Raw genomic sequence first — 18,561 nt, forward strand, 5'->3', positions numbered from 1 at the left:
AATGGTCAACCCCAGGAGGGTGTGCAGTCCGGGGAGCGGGGAGCGCAGCCCGTAGACCCGAGCGCCGGGCCGTCGCTGGGAACCCCTCCCTCTCCCCGCGCCGCCTCCAGCGCGAGTGACAACGCGCCCTCCAGGCTCGGGAGCAGCCGCGTGCCGAACAATCCCGGGCAGGGCTCGCCTCGCTGGTGACATCACTGCCGAAGATACTCCCCACTCTCTCAGTGCCTGCCTTCACGAGGCATCCGTCCGTTTGTCCGTTTCCTTCCATCCGCTGCTGGAGAGGGCTCAGCGCTGCCGGGGACAGAGCCGGGCACCCAGGAGCGACAGGACCCGGAGGAGGAGGGAGAGCAAAGGCAGCGAGGGAAGGAGGACCCCGGCAGGCGACAGCATGAAATTCAGCCCAGCGCACTACTTGCTGCCTCTCCTGCCAGCGCTGGTCCTCAGCACCAGGTGAGTCCAGGAGCGTGAGTGACCTGAGCCAACGGGCGCTGTGGGTAGGGGTAAGTTGGTCCTACCGCAGGACACCTGTCAGGGCCAAGGACAGGCACTTCAGCTCTTTGCACCTCCCGCCTAAGTTAAAGGATATCTCTGTGGTTTGGGCTCTCAGATCCTTCCGGGAGAATAGAGCCCTTTTCTAGTTATCCTAGTCCTTAGAGAAAGTCTGTGTTCTTACCGGCAAGGGAACCAAGAGCTTTCCCTTTCAAAGAAAATATGTTTCCCTCCAGCCCTAGTAGGAGCAAACAGATAACAGGCAGTAATACCAAAATTAAGGAAATGGAGAGAGGGAGGAAATTGTCACCAGGCAGTGTATTTATATTAGAGCTGACTTAATAGCTACAGAGTGTACTTACCTCCTTCAAGTGTGTCTGATTTTAAGGTAGGAGAATAATCCTGGAAGATAGTAAACCTTGTACAAAAGTTCCTGGACTCATGAAATGGCCTGTTTTAAGGTCTTGAGGAAGCTTAGTGGTAGGCATTTTCATGTGGCTGTCCTGTGAACAGGTCTAATTAGCGAACACACAAGGCGATTAAAAGTTAGAAGGCACTCTCAGTGTGCTGATGCAGAGACCCTAGTCAGAAACAATTAAGTACTGTACTTCATCACTGGCCACTGATGGGACTTTAAGCCCCAGCACAGAGAAGCTATTTTTAGTGGAGGTTTAAAATGCAATGGTTGAAAAGAGTTTTGTGACTCCCCACTGTTGATCAAGTCCCAAAGTTGGTGATGGGCTTGCATTCTTCTTCCTCAAGAGAAGCACAAAGGTGGTCTGTTTCATTGCCCGGGACTGAGCCTTTATTCTGTATGCTCTTAACATCATATTGGCAGCAACCTCTTTCCCTTGGCTACTAGAAAATAAAATAACCCTCACAGCAAGAGCTTCGTTTCAAATCTATGTGAATGGAAACATTATCTGATTGTTCATCTGATGGAAAATGAAGAAGGGAAACAGGGTAATATCAAATTCTGAAATTAAGAATGAAAAAAACCTCATTATCTATAAAAATGAGGCAGTAAAATTCTGGATTCCATTTCTAATTTTCACATCCTCTTTCAGGTTCTTGTAACCAGACTTTCCTTTTAGAATGAAGACTGTTTGATTTAGCCTTAATCACTGATGAACTTAGTCTTTCCTTGCAGACAAAGCCAGGTGACTTTCCCACAATAAAATAGAATATGAGGTGTGTGTATATATATATATATTTTTTTCTTTTCTCTAAAGGTTGTTTGTCACTTCAGTACACAAAATGCAGATGGTTTTAAAATCACTTTGCTTCCCAGAATTACAGTAACTTGCTCCAATTACAGAACCCATTTTAATATTTGTGGTTAGCTTTAAATGACTCAGTGCAAATTTTACATCAGTTATTTTTTTTAAGCGTCTTGCCACTTACACTGAACTCTTGTGTTGTAGTTTAATAATTGTAATTTCTAGAAAAGGGAAATTCTCAAAGTTGGACACTCAACTAGATGCCTGTCATCATATGCATAAAATAATAAATATTTAAACAATAGAAACCCTGCCCACAATGATTTTTAAAGACATTGAAAACCCCTAGTGTTCCAAAAGTACATTTGCTTTTTAAGGATGCCATAATTTAAGTGAGTCAGGAAGCTGTATAGTCTCTAGCTTCTGAAGTTTTAGTGTTGGTTACATAATACAAAGAGCCATTATCTTTCTTTTGATGGAATGGTTAATTTTTATTAGAATAAAATTTTAAAATAACATTTATTACAACAGAAATTAAAATTAGTCATTCCTAGTTTACTTTAGATATGAAACTTCTGCAGTGTTTTTTATGTAAAACCTATGTCAGGTCTTTAAATTTTCCTTCCTGCAAACTCAACAGAAAGAGCAAGCTGGGCTTAAAAAAAGTGAAACTTTGTATAGCCAGTGGTGTGTCTTGTTGTGATTGTTGTGTAGAAATTTATTTTATTGGATATTCAGATTACTTTGTGACAGCAGATTTGACAGTGACTATGGTACTATCAATATGTCATTTTGCAAGAAGAGATTATGTTTTAGTGGTTTCTATCAGAAGGCCATTCTCTTTGTAATATTTAAGGGTTCTTGTAGGCAATGGTTAACGTGCAGGTTAGAACGTAAACTAAATAGGTTTGTAAGAACAGTTGCATTAGTGGAGGTGAGTTTATTGTCCTGCTGAGAAAAATTGTAGCTCAGCCATGAGCACCTGGGGCAGTGGGCTTTCTAGCCAAAGACTTGTTAGTTTCTTAGTCAGTGGTCTTGTATGTGAAGCAAGTGGCATTTCACATGCTTAGGTTATGTTGAAAGCATTAGCACAGGATGGCAGTTGCTAGATATTCTTATATAGCCTTTGGATGTTATCACTTTTATTGTCAAATCTTTTCAAAGTGTGACGAATGTGGATCTGTGGCTCTAAATGCAAAAGAAACAAACCCATGTATTTGTTTCAACATCTCTTTCTCTGGGCAAAGCTCTTTAATACCATCCTATTATATTTCCAAGAGGCTAAAGTTCAGTTGTTTTATAGTAAAGGGATGTGTTCAGCAAAACACATGCTGCAAGTAGAGAAAGATCATTATTATATAATAGTTTCTCTCCACAAGGATGAAAACCCTAAAACGATTTCACCTTTTAAATAGGAATTTTTGGATAGCTGTTTTTGTTTGCTCTTCATCTTTACATCTTTATAACAACTTTAGATGCTAAAGCCTCAAAATGCCATAATTTTCACCATAGTGAACAACACTGATGCCCCTCAAGTAAAGTGAGTTACTTTATCCGTCCTGAAGAAAAGTTAAATGTTCGCCATGAACAACAACCAAGAATTGTCCTCTGTTTCACTGGTAAGCCCCATAGAGTTAAAAAGAGCCATTTAATTTTCTGTACATTGTCTCTCCTGTTTATAAAGTTCATGTAAATTCAAAACAGCAAGTTAATGTTATGAATAATGAAGCTAATGCAGAAACCCATTTAACCTGTGCACAAATAAATGTGGTCAAAGAAAGCAAACATATATTGGTTTAATAGCTTTAGAGTAGAATGACTGTACTTTTTAAATAGCTTCATTCTCTAGAAGTATTAAATTGCTATTCCAAGGCATCCAGCAATTCACTTCAGAAAGAGGTAGTATAGGTATTGAAGAGTAGGGTGAAAAAAATCTTTAGAAGTTCTTGGTGAAAAGGGACCCATGGAGTGCTGGGGAAGGCTTGTGCTTTAGTCTGCTGAACCTCTGTTCCTTTATGCTGTGATTCTACTCTTGATGCCTTTGGTTTATTGAGTTTTAAATGACTTAATGGGGAGAGAAACATGGCAGGGGAGAAGTGAAGGTCTACTGACTTCTGGTGGTTTTCCATCAAGCAAGAACTTTAAGCAGATGGTCGCTTATAGTCCTCACAATAGGAGTCACCTTAGAGGTCTCTCCTGGGCCCTCTGATCAGCAGTCACACCACATGTTTACTCTGGAATCTATTTTTAGATGATACTGTATATTGAAGATGCTCCAGGCTCTTATCTGCTCTATACCTAAATCTAACCTCAGAATCAAGTTGATGTATAGGACAAAGACTAGAATCACAATTAAAACACAATAAGCAGCTTAAAAAAAAAAAACAAAAAACTTAAGCAAATAAATTTTTGCAGTCTTCCTTGAACCTCCCCCAAGTTGATATGAGATAATGTGGGTTTATTCTCCCAAGGCCTACACAGAGTGAGTCTTGCCACACATACCTTTATATGACCCTACGTACATTCCTTTCTGATAAGAATTACACACTTCTGTGTAATCGAATTGGAGACAGGTCTTTTCTAGGCTAAGAAAGTATTAACAAACAAATGTTTCTGACTTTTCAAATTTTAATTCTGGACCCTAGTTGCCTGTTTCCAATAGCAATTTTTAAAATTACTTATTAGGGGATTTCTTTATGGATTAAATTTATTTCCCTCATGGCTAATAAGTGACCCCTCCAACATTTATGATATGACCACAATTGTCCCAGACCAAACTCCATGTGATTCAAAAGGAGGAATATGACCTACCTACCAGGAAGCAAAAATCATTGAAACCACTGAGGGGTATGTGGTTCTAACAATACTGTGTTTTCTGAAGTGTGTGGTATGGGTGCTCACGAGCCTGTTTTGACTGACTTCTACAGGAAATCCCTTTAATGAATAGGGCTAAATCATTTAACCTCATTAAACATATTTAATACTGAGTTTTCTTCTCTGGAAAAGCAAACAAGTCCATTTGAACTTCATAACCTTCAGATGTCTTTGATGTTTTCATTATCACACATTAAAAGTGTGTCTGCAGTGTGCCAGTCATTGCATATGGCATCAGGACAATAAGATATTTAGTTCCAGATGTGTGTCCTCCTAACCCAGTCATGCACAGAAATTGTTACGGGTAAGACCAAATTGGATAAATAACAACAAGCATTTTGAAGTTCTAGATACAAATAGAGAAGAGAGTGAATAATGATAGTGGAGGAGTATCAGAAGTAACTTCCACTTTGAAGACAGTGAGGGAAGTAATATATTTTAATTTTAAAACTTGAGTATCCTGCAGCACTTGCTAACTGTGTGATGTTAGGTAAATTTCTTACCTCTCTATCTAGTTATCTCATGTAGAAAATAGGACTACTTATAGAAACTACCTGAGCAGTAAGGACTGAATGAGTTTATTTAGAAGAATTGGCCAATATTTCTTAGAACAGAGTAAGTGATCAACAGGGACTAGGCTGTGTAGGTAATACTATGTTTTAATTATTTTAAAAAACTTTTCGTATCTATGATTGATCAGGACATATCAAAATAAATGAAAACTTGGATACAAGTCAATTGAATGACAGAATATGAACAAGAGTCACAGTCCTCATTTAAAAGTAGGAAAATATTGGCAAAGAAGAGAGAAGCAGTAGCAGAAGTAATGAGGATTACCTCGTTACTAGGCTGCTTCTTTCAAAAGTGTTTTGGTGGCAAAGTGCCTGGATGGTGCAGCGCACTTTGGCAAACACCGTGAAAAACTGTAGTTTATAATTTATCGTATAGAATATGTTTTAGCACAAAAGTACATATTTAGCTACTTGTATATCTGTTTAAAATTTAGTTGTATATATAGCACATCCATCATATCAAATCAAAGCCATGAGCATCAATAAAAAGATGCTTTGAAACTACATAAGGATTGATGTAAAAGGTTAAACAACTTTATTTTCTACTTTTCAATTGATTTCATAATCTGTTGACAATCTATGAAAATACAGTTTCTTCTCTTAATTTTTCTAAATATATAACAGATTTTTTTCTACTGAGAACAATTTGAAAACCAGTGATACAGAAGAAACACAACTATGTCTTAAGAGTCATCACATGAGTTATTCCCTAAGCTTTTTGAAAATGACTTTAGAGACCATCTAGTTTCAACTAGTTTGCACATATTTCATCATAAAGTTGATAGTTTTGCCAAGAAATTCTGACCACTAAATGAAAAAAAATTTTTTTTGCCATAGATTATTGTGTGTTTGTGAATGTGTGATGTCTATTAATCTAGTGAATCCTGGAAAAGGGTATGATTTGCTGCTGTGGGGAGATAATAAGGCATAGATTATTGTTAAATCTGCATCAAAGAAAGGACACACGTTTACTGGGATGTCTACGAACTTTGCTTCATAATTATAGGAAGCAAAAAATCTTAACTATCACATTCAGATGCAATCTGAAGGTCAACCAAGTAAACAGTGTGCTCTGAGAATGCTTTCATAAACACTGGGAGGCGTCATTATACCATAGGTAGTGATTGCATTGCAATTATGTCTGACTTGTTTGGTGTTGCTTTCGAGTGTTTTAATCTCTTTGAGTGTACTTTAAAGAGTTTGTTATTGGGAAACATACTGTGAATATAAGGTTGTGTTCTATTCTAAAGCCCTTCACTTTAGAGATGACAAAACTGAGGTCCAAATTGACAGACTCCTCTAAGGCTGCAGAAGGAAACCAGAACAAGGATGTAACATGGACCCCAATACCCAGTAATCAAGCTATATTTGTACAGTTGGTCCCTACAATATTATCTAGAACTATTGTAGTTACTGTGAAGTTACTCTAAAACAAATTCTCTGAGCACATATACTCATGGTAGAACAACAGGTTTTAGTCAAAGAAAATTACAGCAATGGAGAGTTGTTTGCTTGACTATATTGTTTTTTGAAGAGTGAGATGGCTTAAAAAGAGATCCAGGTCATTTTCAAAACCCAGAGTAGTCATTAATGAGTTCTCACCTTGGTACACAGTTTACTTCTCAAGCAATACACCTCTAATAGTTCCTGTTGATTTTTCCGTTCTATTGTGAAGGTGATATTGTTGATGTCTTTGGGATCTTTTCATTGAATCTAGTTCCAATAAACATAGTTCCTAGCTAGGCATTTGCTTTTATATTCCTTACCTATCAAACCTATGCTGTAACTCTGTGGTATTGTTCAATGGGAAACATACTCAACTATCCTACAATGAATAGTTCCCAGATATGTTCGCATGGAAATTTATGGTGAGCTTTAACACTCCATCTGGTGTTACCTGTCTCTACATTTTCATCATAGCCCGTGAGCAACTTATATAGCATTTTTAGGGTCAGACATACATATTTGTCTTTGGATAGGTTTCTTAACCATTCAGACTTTAATTTCTCATCTATAAAATGGAGAATAATACTGTCTGTCATTTAGGGCATTTAGGATTAAAGAAAATGTACGTAAGTGCTATTTCAGTGCATATAGCTGTATAGCTGTGTTCCATAGTCTTTAAGAGATCCTAAGACATGTTAGCTATTAGTATCGATAGAGAGTACAATTTAGCGTGTTGATTTTATATTGGACACCTTAAGCAACCGACATTTAATTATTTTATCAAAATTCAAAATAAATTCCTTAAATGAATTGATTTGTATAGCCAAAAAATGAAAAACATTTATTTCCTAAGATTTTGCTGGGGGTAGGCAGGGAGGAATTGAGCCCAGTGATTAATCCTTGGGGGAAAAATGGAACAAGAACATGCAATGACTTGCTGCCCTCCAAAATTGTCCTTGCATCTGAGCTAAGGTATTGCTAGGAGCTATTGCAGATTCTGGACCAGCCTTCATCTCCTATCCTTATAGAAGATGTGACTTCCTCCAGCCTATTCTCCAGAGGATTATTAGGGTTTCTAATTTCCTGTCCTTCTAACTAATATTCAAAGTACTCTGAGCAGAAGCACTTAGTGAGCAAGGTTTACAAGAAGTATTTGCCCTGTCATATGGGTTAAATGCAAAGAATGTGAACTCAAACAGACTTTGGAATAGCCCCACTAGCTACTTGACTTAATGTCAATTAACAACTCTTAGCCACATTTTCCTATCAGTAAAAAAGGTGATAATAATGCTCCTCTGATTTAAGAGTATTTAATAAGATAATGTGTATAAAGAATAGTGTCTGGAACAGAGAAATTCAATATATTTTCAGTCTTATCTGACTGAAGGGGATTACAGCAATTTTACCCTACCAGAGTGTACTTTCATTTCAGAAAGAGCGGTCCCTAATAAATACACACCTGATGCTGGTGTGTGCAAGACAGAGGTATTGGTGAAGAGATTTTAGAGTTCAACCCCATCTTCCCTTATCACAGATGATAAAACTGAATGGAAACTTTATTTTCCTTAGGAGTTCATGAGGATGATTTGAGGCCAAAGTAAAAGCCAATTCTGGATTGTCCTATAACCAATCTCCGTTAGCAACACTGATTTAAACACCTGTAACATCCTCAAGAAAAAAATTAGGAAAACCAGTATGACCTGTCCTAGCTTCTATTTGGAGTCTGAAAGCTCCAAATTATGTTGCTAATAGTTAAACATTAAATACAGTTATTAAATTATATTACCATAATATATTAATGCCTTAAAAGGAAGTTCACGTTTCAAGTTTACCTGAGGATGATGGAACCAAAGAGATCTATCTTAAACTAGGACAACATAACAGCAACAAGCCTTTCTGACAAATTGAGGGCTCTGGATTCTAATAATTCAGTGTTCTCACATGGGGTAAGGTTGCTCCTGACCTCTGCGGAATGGTGAAGGGGCTGGAATGGAAAAGGGAAACAAGAAACTTAGCATACTAAGACTCTGAATGTGGTATGCATGGACAAAGATGGTAGGAGTGAACAAGAATGTCCTCTATCATGTAAGCCTTCCTGTTTTCATTGTTTTTGTTTGTTTGTTACTGTTTTTTAAATGCTCTTCTCTAATGCTTACAGTCATTCATTGGTTGTCTTTGCAGTAAACTAAGCCATTAGCATTGGGCAGGGAAGGGGGCAAAAAAAAAAAAGATTCTGAATTGTAAAAGAAACAAGACAATGCATGAGAAATTGAAGTGATGTGTTGGCAAGAAGCAAATATAGTTGAGGAAGCTTTATATTGTTGAGCATGTAGCTTTTCCCTTCAGATGCCACAAAGTGAAATGTGAGCTCATTCTACAAATAAGTTCATATGAAAATGGGGGCACACTTTTTCTGACACTACAATTTAAAAAAATATTGAAAAGCATCAAATCCTTTTTGTAGTAGTATGTGTCTTTATTTCAATTGGTAATTTTATACAACATGTAAGTGACAGTTTCAGCCAATAACTAATTAATTCCCTGGCAGTGTTCTAGGTGCTTACTTTGTTACTTAACCCTTCCTTGCAACTGATTTTACTTATATACCTTTATCAGGAGGGAGGCTGAGTTTTAGACACATTAAATGATTAACTTACATTCTCCCAGCTAGAAAGTGGTTAGATTCTAACCCCTTCATTCTGAGAATTGTTTTATGAATGAACTTATAGCACTGCCATAGAATTCAATTTCTGTATAAATACACAATGAAGAAAAATAATATGTGATATATAAATAATAATGCCAAACTAAACCATTTTGACAAATAACTGTTTTCATGAAGTAGGACAGGCTACGTTAAAAATATTCTTTTTTTTTTTTTTTTTTTTTTTTCAACGTTTTTTATTTATTTTTGGGACAGAGAGAGACAGAGCATGAACGGGGGAGGGGCAGAGAGAGAGGGAGACACAGAATCGGAAACAGGCTCCAGGCTCCGAGCCATCAGCCCAGAGCCTGACGCGGGGCTCGAACTCACGGACCGCGAGATCGTGACCTGGCTGAAGTCGGACGCTTAACCGACTGCGCCACCCAGGCGCCCCTACGTTAAAAATATTCTTAAAATTACACCTGAAACTGGTATGTCATGTACCCGATATACCTCAATTAGAATATATTAAAAATTAAAAGATACAAATGATCTGATAATAAGAAATCAATTCTTAAATCAGCCCAAGAAATTCATTAGTTTGAAGACCAGTCAAATTGAAGCCTTTATAATAAACACAGAAGTTTGCCAGCTAACATTCCTATTTCCACGTAGAAAACATGTCTTCAGGCACCTTAGTGGCTCAGTCAGTTGAACATCTGACTCTTGATTTCTGCTTGGGTCATCATTCCAGGTTGGTGGCATCAAGCTCCACTCTTGGGTTCAGTGCTGAATGTGGAGCCTCCTGAAGATTCTCTCTTGCTCTTGCTCTCTCCCTTACCCCCTCTAGCCCTCCCCAAGTTCTGGGGAGTTCTAACTCCCCAGAGTTCATGTACTCTGTCTCTGAAATAATAATAAAAACATGTCTTCAGATCAGTGTTTCTCAAAGTATACCCCTTAGTGTACCTAAATTAGAGTACCCTGGGATGCTTGTAAAAAGGCACCTTCCTGGTCACTGCCTAGACATACTAGATTAGATCCCCTGAGAAAAGGAGGAGGGGGCCAAGGAATTTTTGTTTCAACCTGGACCTCAGATGCTTCCCATGTACATGAGAGCTTGGAAAGCGCTGCTCCACTATTTGAGAACTATAGAGTCTCGAACACCTTGCCATCTTCAGCAGTAACACCGTGTGCACATTGCAGCTGAAATCAGGGTGATGGAAATATGGTGATACTTTGCCAAAAACCAAAAAACGAAACACAAAAAACCTGCCTATTTTTACATGGATATAAATTTAAACTTTTTTATGTTTATTCATTTTTGAGAGAAAGAGACAGAGTGTGAGCAGGGGGAGGGGCAGAGAGAGAGGGAGACGCGGAATCCAAAGCAGGCTCCAGGCTCTGTGCTGTTAGCACAGAGCCCGATGTGGAGCTCGAAGCCACAAACCGCGAGATCATGACCTGACCTGAAGTCTGACACTTAACCATCTAAGCCACCCAGGCAGCCCTACATGTATATAAATAAGTGAATATCTTGGTATCAGTCAAGTTACATGAAAATGATTCTCTGCCTCATTAAAAAAAAAATGCAAAGGGCTGAAAAGAGCTGAGAAAATAGTCAGACTAAATGATATAAAACTGTATTACATGGATTTATCAAGGAATACACTCTATTTAGAATGTCCTGGAGAGTGAGGTAAAATCTTAGAAACTCTGAAAAGAATGAAGCTTTAACTGTATCTCCTGTCGTCCTGTGTTGATCTTTTCAAGTTCTATGACAAAGATGCACTGAAAACCAGGACCTACATATAAGGCTGTGCAAATCCTTACTGTTTTTTACTTGGTGCAGGAAATTAGAGTTTTTCAGATGAAGTAGAAGTAATATTCAGCCTGACAAAAAAGGTTTTGAAACCCCCCCCCCCCCACACACATGCTACATTAAATGTACATGTACATGTACACACATGTACATTTCTGGATTAAGCAGAATGTACAGCTATGCTAGCCGTATTGTGGCAGTTCTTTTCCACTCTACAGTTTCAGTTCTGGAATAACAAAGGAATCAAAAGATGGTATAATACGTAATAGCTCACAATCACAGAAAACCTTAAACCAAGTTAAGCCTCATAATAAATTTGTGAGGTGGTTCCTGATGTTGCCTTCAGTTTATATATGTGGAAACTAAGGCACCTAGGGGTTAGGTTACCTGCCCAAGGTTATAAGCCCATCAGTGGATTCTGAATTAAAAGGACAAATAGCACTAGAGCCCATGCTCTTAATTACTATGCTACAGCGCCTCCTAGCGTGTGATGGAAAGCACTGGAATGAGCCAGTGTCGGCTTGCATCCCTCTCATGTGTGGCTTCTGATTTATATAGTGAGAAAAGGAAAGAAAAATGTAGCGTGCTCTGAGGTATCCCCTAAGCTCACAACTAAAGTTCTAACTAAAATAATGTATGGTGTATTTTGCTCTCATCGTGAAAGAAAATAATAATATTTGTGTGATGTTGCCTTTGCTTGTGGATGTTGTTTCCAAAGTCAAAACCATTGAACTACAATGATCTATTGCCTGGCTCCAGATGGCACTTGAATTTTCACTGTGGAGCTGGTGGGAATCAGACTGACCTAACTGCAGCACCTTCCACCTGTGTGATCCCAGGTAGCTGTCTCAACTGCTCAGACTCATAATTTTATTTTTAACATTTATAACAGTGGTTAAAGGTTGCTTACATGTGAGAATTGTGCTACACAGTTCTCTAGGGTAACTTTACTTAATGCTTTTCCATACCTCATGAAGGCATTTGGTAGATGAGAGCATTAAGGATTAGAGAAGTTAATACCTTTAAAGTTACTAAAAGGTAGAAGTGGAATTTGAACCTGTGATTTAAAAGGCTTAAGCTTTAAGGTCTGGATTCTCAGACAAAAAGAGTTTTAACCCTGAAATTTCGTGGTGTCAGGCTTTGGGAAGTATCTCAGAAACAATGCTGTTGAGAACCTAACGCAAAAAGGGGACTTGTGTTATACACATGGATACCTGAGCTACAGGATTCAGTGCCCTGTTTGTATGCAAACCCTCACAATATCCCCATCTCATAAATAGTATCCCCTTTTGTTTTAAAGCTGTGAGAAAGAAACAGTATCATCATTTGAAGGTTGTCTGTCTTGAAGGCTGACCTGAGAATAAGTCAGATTTTCCTTACGAGTTTAAGTGTGATGTTTCACTGAAACTACACTTCCATGGGTAGTCAGAAGATGGCACTGTGAAGTATAAAGTACAGCACAAGCATATCTCTGTTGTAGATTCAACCTCTTTATAGACTGACACATCTCAAAATTGATACCTGAAAAAATGACTTGATTTCATATCAAAATCATTAACAGATACATGTATGTATATATAAGTCTAGGTATGTATGTACCTGTATATATGCATATGTATAACATGCTTTATAATATAGTACATATTACATATAATTTTAATTATAAAACATAGGTATTTTAAAGTTTTATGAAAACATATTCTTAAAAATAGGAATTGGGAGCACACTGCTGTTAGCTTAGTTCCATTCATCATTGTAGTAATTCCTGTATATACACTTTTCTCCTTGAGAACAGACCTGAAAATTGGAGAATGTACCCATTTCCCCTATATACTCTTTTATTCAAGTGCCCTATTAAAAGGATTCTCAAGGATCGACTTGAAGGGGAGTAGGCATCCTGTGAAGAAGATCTACCTGACACATTTATACTATTTAAATTTTAACTTTCATACATGCTCATACATTTTCACATCACCCTGTGTAGCGATTAGTAACAACCCCTTTTTATGAAAATGAGGAGACCATTACTAGTGACAGTAAGAGGCCCGGACCTGTGGCTTTGGTACTACTTTTGCAGCAGCAGAGCCAGCATCTGGTGAGAACCTGCTTTCTGGTCACATGGGTTGTATCCCTACGGGATGGAGAGCACGGCAAGAGGACACACGTGGTGCTTCTTATTTATTATTCTAAAATTATTTATTCATTTATTTATTTTTAATTTACATCCAAGTTAATTAGCATGTAGTACAATAATGTTTTTCAGGAGTAGATTCCAGTGATTCATCTGCTATGTATGATACCCAGTGCTTATCCCAACAAGTGTCTTCTTTAATGCCCTTTTACCCATTTAGCCCATCCCCCACCCACAACCTCTACAGCAAGCCTCAGTTCTCTGTATTTAAGAGTCTTACGTTTTGTCTCCCTCCCTGTTTTTATATTCTTTTTGCTTCCCTTCCCTTCTGTTCATCTGTTTTATATCTTAAATTCCTCATACGAGTGAAGTCATATGATATTTGTCTTTCTCTGACTGACTGACTTTGCTTTGCAAAATACCCTCTAGTTCCATCCATGTTGTTGCAAATGGCATATACTACATCTTCTTTAACCATTCATCCATCGATGGACATTTGGACTCTTTCCATACTTTAGCTATTGTTGATAGCACTGCTATAAACATTGGGGTGCATGTGCCTCTTTGAAACAGCATACCTGTATCCCTTGAATATATACCTAGTAGTGCAATTGCTGAGTCATAGAGTAGTTCTATTTTTAACTTTTTGAGGCATCTCCATGCTGTTTTCTAGAGTGGCTGCACCAGTTTGCATTCCCACCAACAGTGCAACAGAGTTCCTCTTTCTCTGCATCTTTACCAACATCTGTTGTTTCCTGAGTTATTAATTTTAGCCATTCCAGCTGGTGTGAGGTGGTATCTCATTGTGGTTTTAATTTGTATTTCCCTGATGATGAGTGATGTTGAGCATTTTTTCATGTGTCTGTTAGCCATCTGAATGTCTTCTTTGGAAAAGTGTCTATTCATGTCTTTTGCCCATTTCTTCACTGGACTATTTTATTTATTTATTTATTTATTTATTTATTTATTTATTTATTTGGTGCTGAGTTTGATAAGTTCTTCATAGATTTTGGATACTAACCCTTTAACTGATAGGTCATTTGCAAATATCTTCTCCCATTCTGTCGGTTGCATTTTAGTTTTGCAGATTGTGTTTCTCCGCTATGCAGAAGCTTTTTATCTTGATGAGGTCCCAAGAGTTCATTTTTGCTTTTGTTTCCCTTGCTTTCGGGGGTGTGTTGAGTAGTAAGTTGCCGTGGCCGAGGTCAAAGAGGTTTTTGCCTGCTTTCTCCTCTAGGATTTTTTTTTTAATGTTTATTTATTTTGAGAGAGAGAGAGACAAAGCACAAGCAGGGGAGGAGCAGAGACAGAGAGGGAGACACAGAATCTGAGGCAGGCTCCAGGCTCTGAGCTGTCAGCACAGAGCCTGACACAGGGCTCGAACTCACAAGCTGTAAGATCATGACCTGAGCTGAAGTTGGATGCTCAAACGACTGAGCCACCCAGGCGCCCCTCTCCTCTAGGATTTTGATGGCTTCCTATCCTACGTTTAGGTCTTTCATCCATTTTGAGTTTATTTTTATGTATGGTATAAGAAAGTGGTCCAGGTTCATTATTCTGCATGTCGCTGTCTAGTTTTCCCAACACCATTTGCTGAAGAGACTGTCTTTATTCCATTGGATGTTCTTTTCCTGCTTTGTCAAAGATTAGTTGACCATAGGTTTGTGGGCATTTCTTTTTATAAGGGCACTAATCTCATCATGAGGGCTCCACCCTTATAAATTAATTACCTCTCCCGATTCCATCTCAGTAAGGGTTAGGGTTTCAGTATATGAATTTTGGGAGAACCCAGGCATACAGTCTATAACATGCCTGTTGGCTAGGAAGGGAAAGGACAGAGTCTGGTAGCTAAGAGTACTCCCAGTTGTCATTTTTGGAAGATGAAGCAAAAGTGACCAGCCTAGTAGGATTAAAGAAGGTGGTACATATGTGGTATTTGATATATATATATGTGTGTATATCTATATCTATATCTATATCTATATACATATATATATATATATATATATATATATATATATATATATATATATTCTATTTTAATACATGGTTTTGGTCTTATTATCTTTGTGCCTTTCATAAATCAATGTGAGTACATCCCTGTAAACCTTACCACTTTAATGAGCTAAGATTCAGTTTCTTGGTATGTATCAGAAAACTGCAAATTACAATGCCTTATACAAAACATACATTTATTTCTCTTACATAAGATATGCATACAGGTAGGAAATTAGAGGGTGGTTGATTCTCCATCATCAGCAAGCAGGTTGTATTATCCCTTGCATGGGTCTGAGGTACTTTTATCTTCATCAACTCCTTCCCCCAAGTATAAATGTGTATATATAGATGTTTGTGTGTGTGTGTGTGTGTGTGTGTGTGTGTGTGTGTAATTTATGTGTGTGTATATATATGTATATATATGTATATATATGTATGTTTTGTAACTGTTATAAAAATGAGTATATTAATATACTTAAATCTAAAAGTTCATTTTTAATTTTTTTATAGTTTTTTTTATTTCAACTCCAGTATACTGGAGTATATATAGTGTGCTATTCATCACAGTAAGTGTATTCTTTAATTCCTATCACCTATTTCACCCATCTCCCCATCCACCTCCTTTCCCGTAACCATCAGTTTGTTCTCTATAGTTAAGAGTCTGTTTCTTGGTTTGTTTCTCTTTCTTTTCCTTTGCTCATTTGTTTTGTTTCTTAAATTCCACATATGAGTGAAATCATATATTTATCTTTCTCTGATTTATTTTGCTTACAATTATACTTTCTAGCTCAATCCATGTTGTTGTAAATGGCAAGATTTCATTCTTTTTTATGGCTGAATAATATCCCTTATATGTCTACCACTTCTTCTTTATCTGTTCATCAGTCGATGAATGCTTGGGCTTCTTCCATAATTTGGCTGTTGTAAATAATGCTGCTAAAAACACAGAGATACATATATCCTTTCAAATTATGTTTTTATATTCTTTTGGTAAGTACCCAGTAGTGTGATGACTGGATCATAGGATACGTCTATTTTTAACTTTTTGAGGAACCTCCTTACCGTTTTCCATGGTGGCTTCACCAGTTTGCATTCCCACCAACAGTGCAAGAGAGTTCCTTTTTCTCCATATTCTCTCCAAAACTTGTTGTCTCTTGAGTTTTTTATTTTAGCCACTCTGGAAGGTGTGAGGTGATATCTCATTGTGGTTTAGAGTTGCATTTCCCTGATGATGAGTGATATTGAGCATCTTTTCATGTGTCTGTTGGTCATCTGTATGTCTTCTTTGGAGCAATGTGTATTCATGTCTTCTCATTTTTTTTTTAATGTTTATTTATTTCTGAGACAGGGACAGAGCATGAGTGGAGGAGGGGCAGGAAGAGAGAGGGAGACACAGAATCTGAAGCAGGCTCCAGGCTCTGAGCTGTCAGCACAGTTCCCGACATTGGGCTTGAACTCACAAACCATGAGATCATGACCTGAGCTGAAGTCGGTCGCTTAACTGACTGAGCCACCCAGGCGCCCCAATGTCTTCTCATTTTTAATGATAGTTTTTAGGGGTTTCCTGGTGTTGAGTTGTACAAGGTTTTTATATATTTTGGATTCTAACCCTTTATCACCTATGTCCTTTGCAAATACCTTCTCCCATTACATAGGTTGTCTTTTAGTTTTATTGATTCTTTTTCTGTGCATCATTTTATTGCGATGTAATCCCAATAGTTTATTTTTGCTTTTATTCCCCTTGCCTCAGGAGACATTATCTAGAAAAATGTTGTTACAGTCAATGTCAGAGAAATGACTGCCTCTTCTCCCTTCTAAGATTTTTATGGTTACAGGTCTCACTTTTAGGTGTTTAATCCATTTTCAGTTTATTTTTATGTATGATATAAGAAAGTGGTTCAGTTTCACTCTTTTGCATGTAGCTGTCCGCTTTAGGCTTTTACTTTAAAATAAATTTTAAAATGTTTGTGGGTCCCTAAGAATGTCGTGGATCCTCAGCACTGGGTCCACTGTGCCTAATGGCCAAGTTGGCCCTGTCAGTAGGGACCCCGTCTCTTTCCAGCTCTCTGTTCTGCTGAAGCCCTTGCCATCATGATCCAAGAGAATTTAATAGAATAGCTGTATTCAACTAAAAGGGAAGCTGGGACTTGCAGTCTTTTTACCTGGGCTGTATGTTCAGGTAAAAATCAGGGTTTTGGTACTAAGTGACAAAAGGATAATGGAAGCTCTATTCACATTAGCTTTGTCTTTCCTTTGAACTGCTTTTCCAATTCTCTGCTAGGTAAATGCTTCCCATTACCCCCAAAAGGTTTTCTCTTTTCATTACAGTGAAATAGAAGTTAGATGTCTCCCGTTAGAAATTACTTTAAAAATGGCAAATTTCCTGAATGAGAGTCATTGTTTTAGTTTATAGATAAAAGCTTCTATCAGTGGGGTATAAACTAAGAGGTGGAGACCAAAGTAGGACATAGTTGCAGCTTAAAGAGGGGTATTTTTAATTAATTATTTTGTGTGACTCCTATATATTTACCAAGAATAAAATAGTATCAGCAAATGGTTGCATCTTGCATTTAGTACCAGTTTTCTGAAGGTGACCAAGTTAAAGGCAAGGTTCACATGTATTTTATGGCCTTATACTGTGGTTTATATATCACAAGTACTTAAATATGTGCTTAAATGCTCTATCTAAATAATTAAAAGTAGATGTTTTGGTTCAGTGTTTTATTCTTAAACTGTGTCTTTTTTGTATGTGTGTTCCACCCTCAGGTGGAAAGATAATATGATCTAGGTAATTTTTTAATTTTTAAGTAAATGATGCAATTATTTTTTAGGGAATTATGTTTCGATTTTATGTTACCAGGAACTGCCATTTTTTAAAAATTTGTACCCTTGCAAAGATCCTTCCCTAAGGAAGAAAAGCTAAAGAAATTTCACTGTACAATTTTGCCCGGTTGGAATAGGGATGACATGATTATGGTAACAGAGTGACTAAAATAATGGATCTTGGATACTAGGCTGAGTAGGGAGGGAAGTGAAGCCAAGACAGTGCTGGAAATAAAGGCAGAGACCAAGGATCTAGGTATCTCCATAGGCTCACTGAAGGACGTGGTGGTAGTCACAAGCTGAGAAAGCAAACAGGAAAGGTGGCCATATATCAGTAGTACAAACCTTAAGAACCTTCTTAGAATCATAACATTTCAGACCTCCGTGGGTCTTTCTACCCAGCCCTTTCTTTTTCTGAATCTATAAATTTAGGCTTCTAGAAATCAAGTAACTTACCAAAAGAGATGGAACTGTTTAATAGTGTACTCAAGACATAGGGGAAAAAATACATGTTTTTATTCGCAATCCAGCATCAGTATTTCATA

At 37.6% G+C, this 18,561-nt stretch overlaps 1 protein-coding gene across 3 annotated transcripts in view; it reads left to right on the top strand.

Moving 5' to 3' along the window:
- The first annotated feature begins 202 nt into the window (after positions 1-202).
- Positions 203-18,561, top strand: part of LUZP2 (leucine zipper protein 2) — a 490,860-nt gene continuing 472,501 nt past the window's right edge. For 2 of the 3 annotated variants that reach the window (XM_042906255.1, XM_042906256.1), the window contains exon 1: positions 289-450. In XM_042906255.1, the coding sequence (XP_042762189.1) occupies positions 389-450 (62 nt within the window). In that variant the 5' untranslated portion in view covers positions 289-388. Of the gene's footprint in view, positions 451-18,561 lie in introns of all 3 variants that reach the window. The other variant, XM_042906257.1, reaches the window with a different exon arrangement.

The sequence above is a fragment of the Panthera leo genome, chromosome D1 (assembly GCF_018350215.1).
Source record: "Panthera leo isolate Ple1 chromosome D1, P.leo_Ple1_pat1.1, whole genome shotgun sequence".
NCBI lineage: Eukaryota > Metazoa > Chordata > Mammalia > Carnivora > Felidae > Panthera > Panthera leo.